The sequence below is a fragment of the Dermochelys coriacea genome, chromosome 14 (assembly GCF_009764565.3).
Source record: "Dermochelys coriacea isolate rDerCor1 chromosome 14, rDerCor1.pri.v4, whole genome shotgun sequence".
Classification (NCBI taxonomy): Eukaryota; Metazoa; Chordata; order Testudines; family Dermochelyidae; genus Dermochelys; species Dermochelys coriacea.
The window spans coordinates 3,015,249-3,036,925 of NC_050081.1; the positions used below are offsets into that span (position 1 = coordinate 3,015,249).

The window sequence follows — 21,677 nt, forward strand, 5'->3', positions numbered from 1 at the left end:
AAAGCCCCGAAGGACTGTGTGTCACTTAAGTCTCTCAGGCCCTGTGCTGACTCCCTGCCTGGGGTGAAGGCTAACACACACGCTCACGCAATGCAGTCACAAGAACAAAGGCCATGCATGCTACTCTTTCATTTGCACTTAGATCCTGGGATTTTAAATCTTCCTTACAATTCGATATGGTCATTCCTTGAGGTCCATACCTGCTACTAGCTTTTTAATCTCAGCTGTTTCAGGTCCATTAAGATGCGTAAGGAAGAGAAACAGATTAGGAAAGCCATGATTTTTTTGTTTTGTTTTTAAAGCAAATGAACAAGTCAGAAGCATCAAATAACCTTTAGAGCCACCTTCATGGGGAAGACACCTTCATGAAACTGACAGATGAAGACCAGATGAATGCTAGATTCTACAGGACTGTGCAGAAACAGCCACCTAAACTCGTATCCCGCACCCGCACTGCATACATGCCACCTCTCAGGATATGGCATGTTTGGTGTCACCTGGTCACCTGATCTGTTCCTGCGACGGAGATCCCTGGATGTAGCCTAGTGTCATCCAGCAATTCACAGGGCCTGCAGCTAACCTGCTTTCGGGCCGTCAGGGAATCTGGTCTGTTCCAGTAACACAGGTGTAATCTGCTGGGCGCAGGTTGCACAGAAGCTGGCAGGGCTCAGTCAGTCTCTCTCAAGTCCACCATGGCGTGAATGTGAGTAACTGGACGCTAGCAGCGGTGACCTGCCACCAGACATGAGCCCTGGGTCTGAGTCTTGGATTTTGCCATCCCAGATTGGCAGAAGCTAGGAATGTTCCGGGGTCTATCTACACTGCAGCTGGCAGCGTGCTCTCCTGTGCAGGAAGCCAGACATGTGCTAGCCCACTAACAATAGCAGTGTGGCCACAGCGGCCTGGGTAGTGGCTCTAGCTAGTCACCCGAGTACAAATCCACCTGACCCCCTGCTAGCTTGAGCAGACTGGTGTGTGTCGGTCTATCTGTAATGGGAGGATGTGCCTTTGGAGGCAGCGCGCACGGCCCAGACTACACAACAGTGCACCACTGTGCCGGCTGAGAGGCCATCGGCTCCAAACCCTTGCAGCAGTGGGAAGAGTCGGCCAGGTATTCTGAAGGCCAGTACTCTCCTCTTGGAGAAGTTAAACCTTGCTGACCTACTGTGTATCATGAGCTAGCATGCACCCACACGGGTGGGAACAGGCAGATCAGGCGAAGGATGTGTAGCTCCACACAGTGGAGTTCACACAGCCATTTCCCACTATGGTTTTATTCTGGCTTCGCTCTTGTTCACCCTGGGGCCTCGCTCCGTACTCTAAGATTGAGTGAGGCGGGGGGGGAGGGGGGAGAAGAGGAAGGGGAGAGAGAGCCAGGACAGAAAAGCCAGGCCTACAGTCCAGTATGGGTCACGGCACCAGCCAGACTGGCAGAAGTTTTGCTTTGAAACATGCCATCCTCTCCTGGAATATTTAGCCCTTCAAGACAGACGCTAAGCACTAGACCCAATAGCTGCGTTTTCCCAAGCAATGGGTCTCCACCCGTCAGTGGTACACAGAGGAGTTCCGGATGGGTCGCAGAGCTGGGCCAGGTTACAACCCCGAAGCGGGGAGCCGGGCACAGCCCCATAGGACAGGAGTGGTGGTGTAGGGCAGGCTCACTCTCCAGCGCTTCCCCTCAGCACCTGGCTGGAATCAGGGTTGCGGTGCCAGGGCAGAGGGTGCATGCACATAATGGCAGGTTGCAAAAAGCCAAAAGGAACCACAGGCCTAAAGTTACATGATCCCAACCATCACGACCAAACCGTCTGGGCTGTACATTCTCACTGTCCCTCTCACGCTGCCTAATGACACGGTGGGCTCCCAGGGGGATCGGCAGTTGTGGGGAGGCTAAACCCCACTTCATGCACCCAGCATAAGGGGAGACTCACCCTCCAGCTTGCCGTCTGTGTCCTCCTGCAGCTTGTCCTCAGCATTTCGGATCTCTCTCTGCTCTGGTTGCTGCGCCTGCATTGGATCCAGCCTGTCTGGCGGGAGCAGCTCCTGCTTCTTACCTGCGGACAGACCGACCGACCAACCCATGTCTTTGGTTGGAAAAGAAAAAGTGGAAGATGTTCTCTAAAAACATCTCCACACTCTGTCCCACCTCCCTCCACCCCCGCCCCCAGCCAACGCAGTTTATATTCAACCTGACAACTGCAAGGGAAGTAATAAAAAAATATTTAACAATCTTATAGACTCCTGGCAGAGAGCCAATGCTAACTACCTTAGCCGATTAAAATGCAAGAACCATCCTAGCTAGCTTTTAGATGGGCACTTAGCAATGTGTTACCTGTCAAGATCTCCCAACTCCACGTCCCCAGTGAGTTGTGAGACACATAACAACAGCACAGCACCTGACATTTAGTAGGTTAGCAAACAATTGTTTGACAGATATTATAGTAGCTGTCAAAGACACCAGATTCCTCGTTTCCCCCAACAGCTGCTGAAGGAGCTGTGCATATTCACATGCTAATCTTGTGAAATTAAAAGGGAACACTGGAATGTAGATAGGAATAACCAATCGCTGCCCTCCCCTGGCCTAGTCGCTGTGGGAGGATTGAGGGACAAGAGGAGAATTTGCTCAGATGAGCCACCCAGGAAATGACTTACCAGGGTCAATTTCCTTCTCTACAGACTTCACAGCTTCTGCAATGTTCCCAGGCTGCTGGAGATTTGCCTCAGCTCTCTTCTCGCCCCCAGGGAGGACAGCCAGTGACCTCGGCTCGACCATCTGCTTGCCTGGCTCCAGATCTTTGTACAGCGGTCGGCCATCTCGTCGCACCTCTGGGGCATTCTTCAGGTCCTCGAGGGGACTGTCAAACTCTCTCTGGAGCTGGTTGTGGGCCCCATCTTCCTTTCCTGGTTCCAGGTTGGGCTCCTCTCTCTTGGGATCCAGCTGTGCAGCCTTCTCCAGGGCCGGCTTGAGCCGATTTGCATTGGCTTCTTCAGGTGGAGGCTTGTTCTCCTCTGATTCTTCACGGTCCTGCCCCTCATCTACAACAACTGCGTCATGTGGGACAGGCGGCTCATGGCGATGGGCTTCTCCCACAGGTAAAGCGATCCCTGGGGAGAAGGGGAGGAGAAAAGATCAATGGGCCCCTCTAGTGGGATTTGGGGCAACTCCACCCAGCAGACCCATGTCATACCCATGTGTACCCTCCTGCTCTGACATGTCACCCCTTCCAGTGAGCAGTCCTTGCTGCCTAGCCATGTGCAAGTATGTCCAGCGAGCCACAGGAGCAGCCGCGCTGGGCCAGGCAGGGAATGGGCCAGGACGGGGATGGAATTGTGAATTATCCGCAATATTACTAACCACCCCTTCCAAGTATGTCAAGTTGCACTTCCAAGCTCCAAAGCTCTCGCCCTCTTCCCAGCCCCAACAACCCCATCTCTGGGATACCCTGGTCAGGCCGGTCGAGCTGCACTTCGTCCTCCTGCTCGGCCTTCACTTCGTCTCTCTTGGGCACGTCCATGGGCACCTTGATCTGCGGCTGTTCCATCTCTTCCTTCTCATTTGGCAGCTTTGGTTTCTCGCGGCTGTCTTCCGCACCTTCCACAACTGGGTCCTGGACTGTAAGCACGGCACAGTTAATTGAATGAGGTCACACATGGCTGCACTGTCAACCTATAAAAGGAATCGGGGCAATTCTTTTGTCAGCTGTAATCCTGTTTCTCCAGCTGAGTGACACAGGTCTAGGAGGCAATTTTGAGCTCCTCAGTCAATTGGTAGTGTTTAGTTTTCTTTACTAGCACTCTTTTGTTATCAAGGTACAGAAAAACAGTACAGTGCAATTTACCTAGTGTCATGCCGTGGGACAAAAGCTGTGTGCTACCATGAACTAGCACCAGATGGCAGCATTGGTCTTGCGCTCTTTTCTGAGATTGGTGCCACCACAATTACAGATACTGAGCTACTTTTAATCTCTCGGAGAGCTCCGGTTCCCAAGCTGCGCTCCCGGACCAGCAGCAGCCGGTGGCGCATTCACGGGGGCTCTGTGAAGATCCTCTTTCCCAGCTGCTAGGCTACACTCAGGACAGGAAAGGCACATCAAATAGTTTCCTAATGTTACTTCTTCGCAAGAACAATTGCTGTAGCTGGCACAGAGACGTAATGGGACCGAATGGGAGGGGATCACAGATCGGGCACAAATTTTTAACCGTGTGGGTGATTCACCATTGGAACAAACTTCCAAGGACGGTGACAAACTCCCTGTCTCTTCATGCCTTGTCTGGAAGGCTGGATACCCTTTTGAAAGATCTGCTGTATCAAACCCAAGTTACTGGGATCAATAGCGAGGTTAGTGGGTGGAATTCTCTGGCCTGTGTTGTACAAGAAGTCAGGCCAGATGTTTGAATGGTCCCCTCTGGCCTTAATCTATGAAATGGGAATGTAGGTGCCGCCCATAAGCCGCTCTCAGCAGCAGCCCACACTATGGAAATGTTTGAGAACCACGGCTTCAGAGGAAAAACAGAGGAGGGAATCAGATTGTTTTCCAGCTTTTGGGAGATGAAATCACACAGAGCATTTTCTGTCCAATGAACTCGGAAATATTTACTTTCTCTATCATAAAAACACACTTCTCCACCCCTCCCGCAAATTTCCTTTGGGGAATTAATTCTATAAACATTTTTCAATGTTCTCCTCCCCCTCCCTGGAACTGGTGCCGTTTGTTACCAGATGAATTCATGGGAAAGAGAGACTGCCACAGTTTCAGCTGTGCTGGTCTTATGCAAGTTGTGAAACAGACGAACAGTACATGATCCAGGCCCGTGTGGGAAGCCCGGCTGGAACAGCTGACAGACTTGGACTCTTTGCCCTAGAGCACTGCGCCAGGTTGTGAAACTATTTCAAATCTGGGTGGTTTTTAAGGTTGCTTTGGTTAAGTAAATATCACAGGAAGAAAAGGGGCCTGAAGCAATGGTGGACACTGCAGGTCACGCAGCCTCGCTAATGCACTGAGCCCTAGTTCCCCTTCCCTGGGAAGATGTAGAGCCAGAGTCACTGCCCGGTGAAGCCAATGGAAAGATGCTGATTGGCAGGCGAGTTTTTCTCCCAGTGGAGCGTGGCTGCAAGGCACAGGCGAGGGGAAGATGTGTGCTCCCCTCTTTGCCCCCCCAACAGAGAAAACAGATTCAAGCGAGCTGTCCCTTTCCCAACACGTGGCTGTGTCACTTTCAGCACATTGCCAACCAGCATGCTTTCAAAAGTGACCCCACCAGACGTGGTGGCCCACTCTTCAATCCCTTCATTAGAGGGCAGGGAATCCACTTTGCATTCCAGGCAGAATCAGGGGGGCCGGGAGGGAGGAAATCAAGCATTTCTGTACCAACTCTGGGAGGATGGCAGGGTTCCCGTGGAGGAATGCCGAGCCCTGGGAAGAGAGTGCTCTGCCCTTCGGAGCAAGGATGTTCCCAGCCAAATTCTAGCCTCACTATCCACAAGTTACTTGGTTTGCCTGAGAAAAGCTTTAGTTTAATTGTTATGGGGTCCCTGGCAACTATGTATCCCAGTTCTTATCGCGTTTACAGAGGTCTGGCTCATTCAAGAGAAGCTCAATACAGATTTTCCATAGACCCAGCGTTCCTTGGGGTCAGGGTATTAGAATTAGGGTTAATTCTACAGCAACCCCAACATTTCATAAGCAAAGCAAAAGGGAGCAAACCACACAGAGCTTCTCATCTGACAGGGTAATGAAAGAGTTAAAAGAAAGCAAGGCACCTACTTCTGCCTTTCACAGTGGACTGCTGCTTATCTAGTCAAACAAACCAGTGGTTGTCCAGCAGACTGCAGCAGGTGAAACTAGTGAGGTCCCCCCTACAATGAAAATCACTGGTGGAGGCCCCATGGCTGTATCCAGAAACAGGCATAAATCACGAGATGGCTAGCATGTTACACACACTTCCAAAAACCACACAGCAAAACAAAACAAAACAAAAACAAAAAAGATAAAACCTCCACTCCGTAATAAGGCCAAGTTGCCTCTAAGCTGTCATTTTCTCAGCAGGGAACAAAATTAGGTTCATCATCTGGGCGTGAATTAATGGCCTTGCATGCTGCATGGAACCCTACAAGGAGCTATATGTGGTTTGCAGAGAACAGTTTTGCTCAGGAAGTGTAATAATCACTAACTGTACAGTCGCCGTTCAGGTCCCTTTGGAGAATGTTACAGTAATGCCGGGCCTCTGCATGTTTTATGAGTGGCGCTGGACTTTACAGGCGAGGGCTGAGAGGCTATAAAAGCTTCTTGGCTTACAACAACAACAAACAACATCATCATCTCAGCATCAGACAGCAAGAGGGCTTTCTTCGCTGCTCGCTGGGCCTTCCAGAACCAGCTCAGCACACAATGCCCTCTAGCAGCTGTCTCCCTTTGGAGATATATGGGGGGTGGGGGGGAGGGGGGACACCCAAGACTTCCTGAAACAGATTTTTTTTTCCTCTTAAGTGGTTTGCCAACAATGTCTCTAGGCTGCAATAAAATTGCATGATTAGCAACCTGAAAGCTTCCCTCCCCCATAGCTTCTGGTTGGGATTCCAGCAACGGCCCCAGAAAGACATTACAAATGTCTCCTTACGTGGTTTTCATATCACTCTTGTCCACTATGTTAACGACTGTAGCTGTAGCCTACATCCATATCTCCTGCTTCTTCGGAAGGAGGAGATGACAGCTTGGCCTCGTTCTCCTCCTCCTCAGCGGAGGGGGAATTGAGGAAAAAGGGGGCCAGATGTGGCCTGGGAAGAGCAGACAGTGGATGGGGCACTGGGAAGATTCTGTCGAATAGAGGAAGAAAATACATTTTTTGGCCATGGTATCATTCCCAACACAGGGCTATTTTAAGTCCTTGACAGTGTCATCAATCGCTGTCTCCCCAGTTCCAACACGAGAGGGCGCTAACAGCTGCAAAGACCTTGATTTTAAACGCTTGCTTCCATTGTCTGCTTTTTGAAACGGATCAAGATAGTCCTCAGATCTCCTACTGAGACCAGATCTGTCCAAGCTCAGCCTTTGGGAAGCGCATACCCCCCCACCCCCAAAATTCCTGTGCTGAGCTCAGGGCGTCGTTTCGTGGCTACTAAAATAAGTTCCACCCTCACACCACTTCTGCAGCACCCAGTCCCTCTCTCTGAACCACAAGATGTTTGGTCTTGGAGATTAAAGCTGAAGTAGCTGGCACATTTTGGCGGCTTTTTAAAATTCAGATTTCTGGTGAATGGGGAGAGGTGGAGAGGTTAGAATGCAGCAGGCCCAACTTCAACAACATGATCCAAATGATTTGGCTGGCACGTGGCTGGCAGGGAACCCTGATCAGCTGGCATGCCCGGCAGAACAAAGTTCCTTGGGCAGGGGCTCTCTGAGCCTTGTGGAGCACCGACCACACTGTCAACACTTAGCAGGAAATAAGTGTTGACGTTCAACTCCACTGGAAAAAGAATCTGTTCATTGACAAGGCTTCAAGACCTGAACAGACCTAAGCATTTTAACTTAGCTCCCAACAGCACTGTACTGAAGTGATTTCATCTTCGTGGAAGACCTACAGAAGGAGCCTCCTATTATGGAAGCAACCAAGAGGGGCTGGGGGGAGCGGGGGAAGAAGAGGAAATCAATGGCTGAATGATTCAGAAAATCGAGGAAAGGCTTGGGCCCTGATTTTCAGAGGTGCTGAGCGCTCAGAAGCACCTACTGAAGTCAACAGACGTTACAGGAGCTCAGCATCTCTGAACAGCAGGCACTTAAAGCGTCTAGCCCACAGTCCAGCCCTGATCTGAGATAGTGAATTGTCCCCACAATCTCCAAGACCAAGGGGAGCGAGTGATTACAGAGAGCGCGCTGCCCCTCCCCGGGCTCTGCAATGGTGACAGATTTCACAAGGTTATCGAATGGCATCAGTGAAATTAGCTCACAGTTGTCTCCTGACACACCAGCCGTAAAAATGAACCAAAATTACACCAGGGTGACAGCTCCTTTTCTGTGTCACAGGCCCTATTAAAAGCTCCCTCACAGAGGCACTAGAGAGTGCAGCAGCAGAGACAAGCTGTTCCTGCAACCGTTGGGGCGAAGGGAGTAACTGTGTCCAATCCACACATGTTGGGGGCTGCTCCTCAGCTGGCAGGGACAAGCGTGGGATCTGGGCAGGTTTCTTGTGGGGAATGCAGGCTACGGGTTCAAGCCGAGCTGCTCAAGTGGCAATGCCCCCATGAAAAAAGCCAAGGGATGAGCCTGTATCGAGACCGATAGCCAGACATATTGGTGGCAAAGGAAAGAACCCAGCTCTGCGCACAGTGCACCCAGTTCCATCCAAGTCCCGTTAAATGTGAAACAACAAAATCCAAGGGGGGCACCGAACGCGAAATACTGGCTCAGACACTCCTTGCTAAAACAAGCTGCAGCACAACGGTTCAAGGAGTGGTGGGGAAAGGCTGCTGTCACATAAAGGGCATGAATCAGACCTTTGTTACGAGATATTGCACAATGAAAGAAATAAAATAAAATGAAGCAGCAACGCTCAAGTAAGGAGCTGAAAAATATTACAAAATCTTAATCCACCCCATGAGACCCTCTGGGGTGCTTTCAAATACAGAGAGAAATTGCCTAATTAGTTTTTTTTTTTTAAACGGATAATTGCCTTCATGAGCTTTCACAGGCAGCTTAGCAACCTTTTAACACACATACCCACTGTATGTAATAGCAGAACATTTCTGAAAGGGGTTTTATACCTTCCCAAAGAGCCGCTGACAGTAAACCTCAAGCAATACAGGCAGGGGCCGTAATGGGCACTTGGGTGTCATTAGTGAAAACACTATTCAGAGTTCACTGGTCAATACGTGTTCACATAAAAGGGCAATGTTCTAATATTCATAATCCCAGGGCCCACAGGGCAGGGTTTTAATGAAAGTCTGTACAGTTCTGGTCTCCACAACATCAAAGAGACCAATAAAACCCCTCTCACATGCTGACAGGCAAGAGTCAGACGGAGAACGCAAAATGGTAAAAGGCTCAGCTCAGCTCCAAGCTTTGCCTCAACCAGGCAACCCATCAATTAAAAGGGGGGTGGGAAAAAACCCCAAGAACATGCTAAAAACAAACTGCGTGCTGCCAGCAGGGAAGCCATGTGTTTCTGGTAAAGACTCGTGCAAGAAATAAGAACCAGATGTGGCCGATGGAGGGCACCCAGGTGATAGCAGGGCAGCCCCCAGCCCTGCACGTATTTCGAATGACAGGATGCAGCTGCTCTGGAGGCTTCAGTGCCACAGACTAGCCCCTTCCCAAAACAAACCAAGGCAGGGCAAAAGGAAGGGGGCAGGAAGGTGTTGATTAAAGCAGGATAATTAATGGCCAGCCAAGTCTGGTCCGTGGAGATGTGAAGAAAGCAGAGTCCAGGGATCAGGAGCACTGCAGCGACTGAGCGGCAAGCAGGATGGGCTGAGCGGGCAGCTGCCTTGGCTCACAGGGAACCCAGGGTACTGCTTGCGGCCCAGGGCTGAAAGACTCCCTAGGCCCATTTGAGTTCATTGTTCTATTTCCTCTCCCTGGCCCATTGTCCCCGTCCAATCGCTTCCTCCTCCCACAGGACCAGGCTTCAAAGTCAGTGCTGGAAAGCACCGACTCTGCTTCCCAGGGCAGAGCCTGTCCCGGTGTCGACTGCATTCTCCTCGCTCTTGCCGGGCTGGTATGAAACAAACCAGAAGTCGGCAAGGTTTTGCTGTGGACATGCCCATTAGAGCTGCATGGCGAGTCTCCAGGGAAATTTAAAATCTAAAAATGTCTTCCCCCAAGGTAGGATTATTTAATCCACCATCAAAGCGGCAAATGATCTGGGATAATGCTGACTAACTAGTTCTAACTAATGTGTGTAGGAGGGCATCTAGGATTCCCTAGATTATGACTGAACACAAGCATCCTGCTCTTTTCCCTGCTTCACACAGGGAAGGAGAGGAGGGGCGACTATGACAAACTCCAAATGGGACTGTTTATTTTTCCCGTTACGAAACGTGTGTGATCAGCAGCCCTTCCGAACTGAACACCCACTCTTTGGCCGTTGCTGTTCTGAAATTAACCAAGATTCAATAATTAAATTGCACCCTTCCTCCCAGTCCGGCCCCACTGAGCGTGCATTAAGCATCTGAGAGCGTCTTCCACTCGAACCATCTCTGTGCAGGGGAAGCTGCGCATTGTGGATGCATAAAATCTGACCATCATCAGGGATGGAGCAGCGCAGGAGTGAATGTTATTGCAGACAGCACCAGTGTCTCGTAGATGCTCAAAGCTGTTCCCCAGGAACAGGGCCAGCGACTAGGAGGGAGCATAATCTCCAGCAGAAAAGCCTGACTTTTTTTTTTTTGCTTCCATTCTCAATATCCGCGATATTTCAAAGCCTTGAAGAACAGAAAACCCCGAGCAAAGCCAAACATGACTTGAAAAAACACAGAACAACCACAGATGAGGGGCAGGGCAGGGCCAATCAACACCTGCTAGCAATGGCCTTGCAAAGCAGGCCCGCAGCTGCGAAAGGGAGCGTCAGGCCATAATTCTATCAACGGCCACAGTAAACAAATAATAAATAACATGAACCAGTAAACAAAGCTGAGGCATAATCACAGGCTTGGTCAGGGCTAAAACTGGCTCCAAATTTATATCTTCACAACCAAAAAAAAGTTGGCACCCATAAATTTACATACCTTTGAGTGCAATGAATGGCCTGTTATTGAAACCTTGTACAATATGCTGGCAGCGATGGAGAAAGTGGCCCCGTTTTGGCTCCTTGTACCCTTCGTACAGGTGGCCAGTACAGTGCTCTCTCTAGTCTCACGCGCACAGAGCTCCTTTTATTACAAGGCTTGTGTAGTTCCAGAGCCCTGTCACTAGGGGGAGAGACGAGGGCCGCCCCTCTCAACAGAACAAAAAAGAAAACCCATATCCTTGGCAGAGACCCAAGAGGCATTTTGGAAAGTGACAACTACACCCTTTCTCGGAAACCTTCTCAGGAGACCCTGGAGATGCAGGCACTGGAAAAGGCTCCTGGTGACCCAACAAAAGTGGCTTTAAAGGGGTCAAGACAGTTTGGAAGCAGGGTTGAGATGAGTGTAACACACGCAGAATACGTACCTGATATTTTGACAGAATCTTGGTCAATTACATTCTTGGCTTCTTTCAGCTGATCTGACAGGTCCACTGCTTCCGCTTTCATTGGCACGTCCTCCGTCACCGATAAGGTGGTATAGGTGCTAATAACGAGGATTCCCAGGCCAATCCCCAAGATGAGCTGCACAACAAATGGGTCAGTGCCAACGTTAACATACATTGAAGCGAATGTCACTGTTCCGAATAGCATCTTTCATGCAAACTGTATCTCAAAAACAATTCAGAGCTCAATTCAAGTACAGAAACAAATAAGTAGTAGAAAGGGAGAAAAACTTAGGAGGGAAATGGGAGAGAAAGATAGTTTCCAGCAGCGGTTTGAAACGGGAAGCAGAGATGCACAAAAGCTGATTCAGATGCTAGAAGCTGCAGAGGAGAAGGCTCTTGCATGAGAGTGCTCAGATTGTATGGCCAGAAGAGGCTACCGTTAAGGGAGAGGAGCTGAGGTACGTGTGGCAGGCTAGAATACGTCCAGACAGGATTTTTAAAAGGAGGCTAATTATTATATTACATTTCTATCAGTTAAGTGAGGACAACAGGACAAGTCTGGCTTAAGCTTTTACAACCAAAAGAAATCTTTCCAATCAACTGTTGTTAACACCTCCCTACACTGTCCACAGCCCGAACATCACAGCATGGTGCAAGTGCCCGAGAACATGACTAGTCTATTTCCAACAGTACAAAAAAACCAAGATAGTTGAGAAGAGAAAGGAATGTTGTGGGTTTCATTCCACTCAAAGGGAGAGCAGTGTGTATTATTTTCTAAATGTGAACTAATCAGCATAGAGAGAAGCTTGGACAATTACGATGACACCAACAGCTATTGCAGAGCTTACATCCAAATAAGCCAATATTATAGAAAAGACTCTCCCTGAACCTTTGATTTTAGAAATCCCTCAGAGTTTTGGAAAATGTATGCGATACTCCTGGGGGTGTGTGTGTGTGCGTGTGTGTGCGTGTGTGTGCGTGTGTGTGCGTGTGCACGCACGCACGCGTGCGTGCAGTAATGGAGGTACCTGAAAAGTAACTGATAAATAAATACAGGTCCAGGGAATGTTTGCCTTGCTTGAGCACTGGAGCTGCCAAATGACTGGCAGCTGCCCTAACTGAAAAAGGTACCAATTGAAAGAGTCGAGTGGATGGATTGTTGGCCAACAACGCTGACAGTTTAGAAATTTAATTAAACTCTAATGTATTATTTTTACATAGTTAATCACAGTAATCGTCACCGCAACAGCTTCTCCTGGAATCTGGTTTGCATGTCAACGCCTTCACCGTATTAAGAACGACTGGTAGAGGGGAAAGAGCCCGCCAGAGGCTATGCTGGAGTCACTGGCAAGGACGATGATAAAGGGATCTGGACCCCACAATAAAGACCTGTTTGTCTCCCCACACACCCCTTCTCGCAGTGGGACATGAAAGCAATGGGAATAATTAAGTACAAAACAGAAAATGCCTCTGCACCTCTCCTGCAGGCTATGCTAGGCATATTTCACAAATAGCTTTATAAGACACTGTCCTGATTTGCAGAAGAAACTTGCTTCTTTGCTGCAAGATCTCCCCACCAGCAGATGGAATTAAAGCACCAGGCTGACTGACCCTCAAACAGAGATTAAGTGGATCATTTTTATTTATTATAGAACCAGACTCACAGAATCGTAGGACTGGAAGGGATCTCAAGAGGTCATCTAGTCCAGTCCTCAACACTGAGGCAGGACTAAGTATTATCTAGACCATCCCTGACAGGTATTTGTCCAACCTGCTCCTAAAAATCCACAATGATGGAGATTCCACAACCCGCCCAGGCAATTTATTCCAGTGCTTAGCCATCCTGACAGTCAGGAAGTTTTTCCTAATGTCCAACCTAAACCTCCCTTGCTGCAATTTAATTCTTGTCCTATCCTCACAGGTTAAAGAGATGAATTTTTCTCCCCCTTCCTTATAACAACCTTTAATGTGCTTGAAAATTGTTATCATGCCCCCCCACCCAACCCCGTTTTCTCTTCTCCAGACTAAACAAACCCAATTTTTTCAATCTTCCCTCATAGGTCATGTTTTCTAGACCTTTCATCATTTTTGTTGCTCTTCTCTGGATTTTCTTCAGTTTGTCCACATCCTTCCAGAAACGTGGCATCCAGAACTGGGAACAATACTCCAGTTGAGGCTGTATCAGACTGTAGTAGAGTGGAAGAATTACTTCTTGTGTCTTGCTTACAACATTCCTGCTAATACAGCTCAGAATGATGTTCGCTTTTTTTGCAACAGCGTTACACTGTTGACACATATTTAGCTTGTGGTCCACTATGATCCCCAGATCCCTTTCCGCAGTACTGCGTCCTAGGCAGTCATTGCCCATTTTGTATGTTTACAACTGATTGTTTCTTCCGAAGTGGAGTACTTTGCATTTGTCCTTATTGAATTTTGTTCTACTTACTTCAGACCAGTTCTCCAGATCATTTTGAATTTTAATCCTATCCTCCAGAACACTTGCAACCCCTCCCAGTTTGGCATTGTCCGCAAACTTTATAAGTGTTCTCTCTATGCCATTATCTAAATCACCGATGAAGATATTGAACAGAACCGGACCCAGAACTGATCCTTGCAGGACCCCTTGATATGCCCTTCAAGCATAACGGTGAACCACAGATGATAACTCTCTGGGAAGGGTTTTCCAACCAGTTTTGCACCCATCTTATAGTAGCTCCATCTAGTCTATATTTCCCTAGTTTGTTTATGAGAAGATCATGTGAGACCTTTCTATTGAGATAGTGCCCAGAGTCCCACATGGATCAGGTCTGATTGTGCTAGACGTAATACAGAGTGACGGCCCCCTGCCCTGCAGAGCTCACAGCATAACTAAGACAAGACATAAGAGGGTACAGAGACATTCAGAAGCAGCATTGGAGGCAGGATGAAGAAAACAAGATTATGAGCAGGTGCTGACCTAGCCCAGCCAGATGACAGACAGTTAAATACATTTCAAAGTAAGAATATAAAATAAATATCATAAGCCCTTAGCAGACTTCTACGTAGCTGTTCCCAGGCGGCAGTTACTCAGAGGCATCTTGGTAGAGGTAGGTCTTTTGGAAGGGATTTGAAGGGAGGGAGGAAGCTTTGCAGATTAGTTTGGGGAAGCATATGAGAAAGTATGAAGGTGCTTGTGGCTGAAGAGGGCAAACCAGTGATGGAGGCTGGCATCATCTGTGGAACAGAGGGGGTGAGACACGACAGTGTGCTACAAAGAGCGTCAGCAGAGTGGAAGGGCTAAGATGTCAGGAGTCTTAGAGGCAATGGGGTGGAGAAGGAAGAGTGCGCAGAGGGACTCAGAGCTGTGGGGTGATGTGGGGCCAGGGAGACGGTTGTTGGAAACGTAACTTGGGAGAGGGCACATCAAGAGAGGAGGAATATGCAGTAGACCAGACAGGAGATGCGGCAGCTCTGGACAGTGTGAGTGGTGCGATCAGACAGGAAAAGCCAGATCTCAGAGACCTTATAGAGGAAGCAGCAGCAAAAACTGGTCACTGCCTGGTTGCGTGGGGGTAGAAGAGCAGGACATCCTGCAACGCTGTGTACGCCAAACACAGAGTTAGCGGGCTTTACCATTTCTGCCCTCAGTTTTCACATTGTCCATTTGCTTTCCCCAAAAGCCCCTCCATAAATTCAGCACTCGGTCTCGGACACCCTGCCTCCAGAAACACAAGAGCGGAAAAGAAGAGCGTTTCTCCAGAAGGTCTCCTGTGGAACCCACATAGGCCTGAGAGCTCTCTGGGGAAACAAGGCATCGGAAACAGCTGGAAGTTTGAACCATTGTACAGCAAATGGTGGTTTTGTTGGTTTAAAAGAAAATTCAATTCCTAGTGGGCAACGTGGGCTGGAACCCGGGAGGTCAATCTCAGCCCAGGATTCAATGCCTAGTCCCACGAACACCTTCCACTCTGAGCAACTCTGTGCCTCACAACTTTCACAGGCACGCTGGGTTGTCCATGAACCAACAACAGTGCAGGGAGGGAGATGGGCAAGCTTCCCCACCACAGCCTAGCCAGCGCCCTGATCACTCCACCCAGCGCTGGAGAGGGGCCAAACTGGACTCCTAGAGGCCACCAGTTGGCCCAAGCTACGCAGCATTTGTTGTGGTGTGCATCGATGAGGGTGCGGGGACTCGAGAGACAGCCAAAGCTCCCACTTGTGTCAGAATCTGAAAGCAGGTTCCAAGGCTGGATGGCTAGAGGGCACTAACTAGCCCAAAGAAGCATCTCCTAGAGAAAGGGATTAGAGTAAGCAGAAGGGAATGCTGCGCAGTGAACAACAAGTGGGGGCCAGATGCCAATAACACATCAGCTTAAGGCCAGGTCCGCCACGTAGTACAACTGCCGAACAAAGCTCGTTGGTCAGAGTACGATTAGCCAAGTGGAAGACAGCGGGGAATGGCTGCTCCAGCTGAGGTTTCTGTCCAGTGAATTGGTCCAGTTGCCTGAAAAGGTTTGGCAGTGCTGCATTAAAACACTTCTTAAAAATTCCCATGGAGCCTCTCTTTAATGATCCCCCTCCAGAGGGGCCTGTTTTATAGTTCCCAGAATCAAACATTATTCCAGGCAACTTCACTCAAAGGGTTAATTTTTAAAAACCCCTCATTTGCAAGTGACTACCCGTGAAGGTAATGGATCTGACACAGCATTTACAGTCAGCTAGTCAAACAGCAGAAATGACCTCGCTGGAATACAAGGGGGAAAGGGGAAAAAAAAAAAGACCAAAAAAATAAAAGAAATTTATCTCCCTTGTTGGGCTTCCCGTAATGCCAAGAGGATAATTATAAGATCTTAGCAAGATCACTTAAATAAGAATAAAGGAACTCAGCCTTTTCCTGCATCACCGCAGGGTCATGGCAGGGAGACTGCCAGAGATTGACAATGAAGAGCAGAGACCCAAGTGGATGTTTCTCTGTTACATGACGGCAAAGCCCACGTGCCCCAAAAAGTCACTTGTATGTGATTTACAAGCCTCCTGCTGCTGTCAGCAAGGCTTTGGGAGCTCAACCCCTCATTGCCCCATCCCGTCAGGGATCCTTGAATAAACTAGAGGCCCAAAGGTGGACGCATCTAGTTAGTCGCCCTCTTCAGCATCCATTTGTGCAAGCGGATTGTTTTGTACAGAGGAAGGGGCGATGCTTCACCAGCACTGCTGACCAGCTGACTCGCAATGCTCTCCTGTCACAGACCATCCGCCAGCAGCAGCTCACCATGAGACTCTGGAGGGAGCACGGGCAAACCTGAGCAGCAGGCGTGGCCACGGCCTTGGAAACATGCACCTGTCCATTAAGGCAAAGTCAAAAGATCCCATGAGGAGCATTCTAAACATGGGGAGGAATTTACAGTGATGAAGACGACAGTCTTTTGCTTGCTCATGTCACTCAGTGTGGTGTTAACTCCCGCTTTGTACAGAAGTTAGACAAACCCACGGTGCTTCCCTCTGGATGTGTTCAAGCCATCGGCAGGAATCTAGAAATTGCTTTTGTCTGGGGTAATGACTGTAGCAAGTTTTCTAAATCCTTCTCCATTTTGGAACTTGAGCACAGTTAGGAAACACCAAGAGGGGAGAAAGTTAATTGCAATCAGAGTACCAAGGTGGACTGCAAGTCGCCTGCTCAATCATTGGGTTCTCTATTGCACTTCATCAAAGACATTAGGCTCTAAGAACAGTAACAAGTGTGCAAGACGAAGGGGTCCGGCCACTGCCCTGGCAGGCAGGAGAGCCAAAGAGAGCCACTTTCCATCCCCACTAGTTTGGTACAAAGAGGGGTCACTAAGCAACTTTGGGTACCCTCTCTGTGGCTCATTTCCCCAAGTCTATCAGACCGGGATGAGAGTGACTTTCTCACCCAGAAGGGGCCTCTCAAACAAACTTATGTCAACACAGGGAAGCCAACACCGGGAAGCCAACACCTTTCTGTCAGAAGCTAAACCCTTTGTTTACAGGCCTTAACCTGACCTTTAGCAGCCCTCAGCCAAACCTCAGAGTTTGTCCCGAATCTCCCAAATGGCAGCTTTACATACCATCGCCCCATTGCTATTCCATGCCAAACAGGAAAGCGCCCTGCACCTTGCAAGACACTCTTGATGACGCTGACCACAACAAAGGGGACAATTTCCCAATTCATTCACACCTCTGTGAGCCTGGCTTTAAGCTTTTAAACTTCTCCTTGTTGCTGTTACCTGATCATCTTTCCAACACACCAAGCCTTTTAACTAAGCCACCCCTGGAGCTTAATTCAAGCTGCAATTCCCAGACTCTGGCTCGCTGCCAGCTGTTGACTGACCAGCTGTCTGTAATAATTAACAACTCCCTGGCAGAATTAGACACCCTTTGCTGGCCAACAGAAACATCTGGGGATGCGAACGCCCCACCCCCTTGGAAAAGAACTTCTCAACCCTTCATCCAACTCCTCCACTTTCTAGTTTAAATGGTGCCACTCTTTCAGTGTTCAGGCATGTAAAACTCAGCTTTGCCTGACAGGGAGTCCCCCAAACGCTCACGGGCTTCCAGGACGCTGGGCACGGTAACTAACACAGCCAGAACCCAGTAACAGAGGGCACAGGGAGAGAACTGCCCTCGCTGGGAGAATCACATCATGATCGTTTTAGACAAAGGAAGATGCCCATAAAGATGGATTTCAAATCTTATAAAAATCAGCAAATCTGGTAACAAGACAAGATAGAACTGTGCATGCAGGGAGGAGGGCAGCAGGTTTATTGGCCGGGGATGGGAAACATGTCACATTGGTGCCCCTTCTCCCCCATCATTCTCGCTTATCTTCGCAGCATCTGTGGATAGGTTGAGGGAGAGAGCAGAGCAGCTTCTCGGGAGGGAGGAAAAAGCCAAAGGAATGTGAAAGAGCAGATCTCTCCCTGGAAATGCTGCATGGGAGCTTCATGGAAGAAATGAATGAGTCTTCCAGAAGAAGTGGAGTAAGGAGAGGGTGGGCAGAGAATCCAGCATTCAAGCTGTAGGCCTGGGAGGAGTTCTGCAGCACCATGTTCTTTTCAGTGAGGCACAGATCCCTGCTTGAATGCTTCCAAGAACAGGTCAAAGCAAGTATGCAAATCTGATGGGCAACGGCTCATTCACGGGTAGGCCGGGTGAATCCCCAGCCCCTAGGTAACCTGTTGACCTCATACTCTGTGTAAGCCACTATGCCATGATGGGGATTTCTGTAAGATACAGCCATCTGCCTTAGATTCATAGATACTAAGGTCAGAAGGGACCATTCTGATCATCTAGTCCGACCTCCTGCACAACGAAGGCCACAGAATCTCACCCACCCACTCCTACGAAAAACCTCATCTATAAAAGATTTGTTGTTCTCCTGACCACCATTTCAGGCCATGCAGTCTGTGAGCCTCAGTGCTTGGCTGAGAGCAGCTGACAGTCCCCTCCAGTCAGCCTGTCCAACAGCTCAGCCCATCCCGAGGGCAGGGTCACTTGTCTCGGAGAAGAGCCCTGCTCAGCAAGAGTGAAAAGCAACCTTTGAAAGTGCTTTCTGTTCCCGTGGGCATTCAGCCCCTTCTTTGGGGTCTCAGCCCAGCTGCAGTAGGACCAAAGCATCAGGACTAGGAGTGAGAGCCGGAAAGATGTGTCAGACGATGGAAAAGGAAAGCAATAGAAAAAAAAAACATTCCGCTTTAAAAGTCTCATGTGTGTTTGCAAACCCACAGGTCATTAAACAGAAAAAGCCATTATTTCTGTAGGACCCACTAAAATGTCTTCTACCCCTGTGGATTTTGCAGTTAACTAACAAATCTGACTCCCTGTGACTGACAATGCTGGAGCCCCAACAGAAGCCTGTTAAAGTTACTGTGAGAGAAAACCAAATCATGTTAATTTCAGCTCTATTACCAAAAAAATCAGAATTTGCAAAACAGAAAGATCAAACCCAGCAAAGAGATATTTTGTTTCTGTCCCCTAGGAGGCTGATCCAAACTGGAGCAAGGAAAAAGCCAAGTTTCCAATAGCCTCTGAATGACCCCAATTTTTCAGAAATCAATTCCTGTAGCAACACCTGTGTGTGTGTGTTCCCATTTATTATTATTATTTTGGCTGAAACCAGAAGGCTGAGGGACAGCAGCAAGGACCCCCCTGCAGAGAAGAGTTGTTTATTTTACCCAGCCCAGATAGGTTGAAACTTCAGACCCATTAAGGTTTTATATGCTGCCTGGATTTCCCATTCTGTGGCAATATAGCCCCGAGCCCACTGGACTGGGTTTGGTAAGCAACATTTCACATGTAAAGTGACTGCTTCCCTTGCTGCTACAGAGATAAAAAGTGCTAGCGTTGGGGCACTCACTGAGCAAGCAACTCCTCCACTGTCCATGTGCTCGGAGAGATTCTGCTCAGTGCAGCAGACCACAACAGTTCCCACCTGAATGGGGGGCGGGGTTTGACAGATTTCCCCTGTGGCAGTGAAACTAACAAAGTTCCCAGGCTCTACAGTGAGTTGGCAGAGAAGTTAATTAGCATCAGCACTGACCTGTGAGCAAAGGGCATTCTTGTGGATTTTCTTGTAAATAAGAGCTGGGCAGATAAAACAGATGAGGCTTCCCATTGTAGCACCTGTTAGGCCCAAGACAGTCTCCACTGGCAAGAAAGAGCAAGAACAATAAATAAATAAAGGTATGCAAAATCCTTAGAGGAAGGGAAAGAATCTAGGGAGGTTGGCACAGTGCCACTTAGACTGCAGCTCTGAGCAACCCACTAGAATATGAGATGAGCCTCCAGCCAGCAGAGAGCTAGAACGGGGGTAAAATTAGTCACTGCAATTTATGCAGCACACAAGTACTTAGTCACCTTCTAATGACTTCAACCAGCTGCAAGTCCCTGATGGGCTTTCCCTCTGCAAGGGCACCTCCTCACCAGTCCCCCTCCCTGCCGGTCTCAGTGCACCTGCTCAGTGCTGGAGAGCTAATGACCCCTTCGCACGCTCAGCTTTTCTGGAGCCGTGTATAGGGAGCACGCAGACCTGGCCAGTGCTAGCTGGCCATGCCAGAGTGCGGGGCAAATAGCCACAAATAATGGGTATTCTTGAGAACACAAGATCGAGCGTGGCGCAAACAAACTGGTGACGAGGACTGGGGAGAAAAGACAACAACGAGGCGTTTCGGTCTCTATTCTATCCCACCTCTGCACTTACCATTTGGGATCATGATGCCGCCAACCATGGTTCCAAACACCACTGCCAGCGTGAGGGCTTTAAATCGAAGGGGTGGCATGTAACCCCCTGCAGCAAAGGTGCCATCTTTTTGCTATTAAAAAAACCCAAAAAACAAGTTAAACCCCTGCTTCGCATCCACAGGTCTCTAAAGCAATTACCCAGTGTGTCCTGCTAGATAAGCCAGACAAGACTATGCAGCACTAGAATGGTGAAGGTTTCACCTGCCAATGCAACAGTCTTCCTAGCTACCCAAGTAAGAGGGCTGTAAGCTGTAGCTGAGCAATTTTAATGTGCAGCTTCAACTCGAGCCTGCATAAGAACAGCCAAAGCTGCTAGTTCACATCCTGTGCGGAGCGGAAACGTGACAATGGTGTCTCGGAACATTAGCGCCAAAACCCTCTTCCGCTAGCCTTCCCGCTTTCCAGGCAACACCAGCGGAGGCAGTGCCTGAGAAAGTGCTAGTGGTGGTGATGACACGAGGGCAATGGGGAAGGAAGCCGGCTGTTGCTGCAGCTAGTTGCTACCCAATTGCAGTTGGGGAGCGGGAAACCGTTCTGCACCACTGGCTCGTAAAACAAGTGGACTCAAAGAAACAAGCTGAATCTGTGGCTCTGCAAACAGTCCAGGGTATTTTTTGGTGCCAGTCCTAGATCACAACAGGCCCCCACAGCTAAAAACACCCCTCCACATCTCCATAGCAGTGTGTGTTCAAAGCACTGTACGAGCATTAACTTAGCCACGTGACCTATCTAGGAGATTGGTGGGTTAGCATTCTCCCCATTGTAAAGAACTGCAAAGTAACATGCCCAAAATAATCCAGCCAGTTCTGGGCAGAGTTAGGATTAAACCTCAGGACTTCCCGATTTCCAGGGCTTACTGCTCCAGACCACGCTCCTTTCACCAGCTGGGCCACCACCACTCAGAGCATGAGAACGGAGCCAAGGGGCATCATATGGACATCGGCGGCAGGATCTGGAGCTCTAAATTGCATGCGGTTTATTTCCTGCCCCAAGAGGTTTCTCTTTAGCTGAATACACAAAGGTCTCAGAACATTCCCACAATATCTCACTGTTATTTACCGAGTACCAATGGCATGCGTAGCACTGTACAACACACAGAGGAGAACATGTTACTGCCACCAGGGATCAGACTGACTGTGTAGTCACATAATACACCCCCCAGCCGGGAGAAGGCCTGCCTCCAGGAATAGGGAAAGCGCATGAGGGGGTAATGTAGTTTAAGTTGTATTTCTATAGCTGATCATCACTGAACAGTTCTGAGGAAGCAGGACATGG

The 21,677-nt window shown here is 49.0% G+C and overlaps 1 protein-coding gene across 5 annotated transcripts in view; it reads right to left on the reverse strand.

Annotated features, from left to right (window-relative positions):
- SLC38A10 (solute carrier family 38 member 10) overlaps positions 1-21,677 on the reverse strand; it is a 49,490-nt gene that overhangs the window by 6,365 nt on the left and 21,448 nt on the right. For all 5 annotated transcript variants that reach the window (XM_038372250.2, XM_043497560.1, XM_038372249.2 and 2 more), the window contains 6 exons: positions 20,362-20,473; positions 19,702-19,808; positions 11,148-11,304; positions 3,443-3,613; positions 2,653-3,105; positions 1,932-2,054 (listed from right to left, as the gene is read on the reverse strand). In XM_038372250.2, the coding sequence (XP_038228178.1) occupies positions 1,932-2,054; positions 2,653-3,105; positions 3,443-3,613; positions 11,148-11,304; positions 19,702-19,808; positions 20,362-20,473 (1,123 nt within the window). The remainder of the gene's footprint in view (positions 1-1,931; positions 2,055-2,652; positions 3,106-3,442; positions 3,614-11,147; positions 11,305-19,701; positions 19,809-20,361; positions 20,474-21,677) is intronic.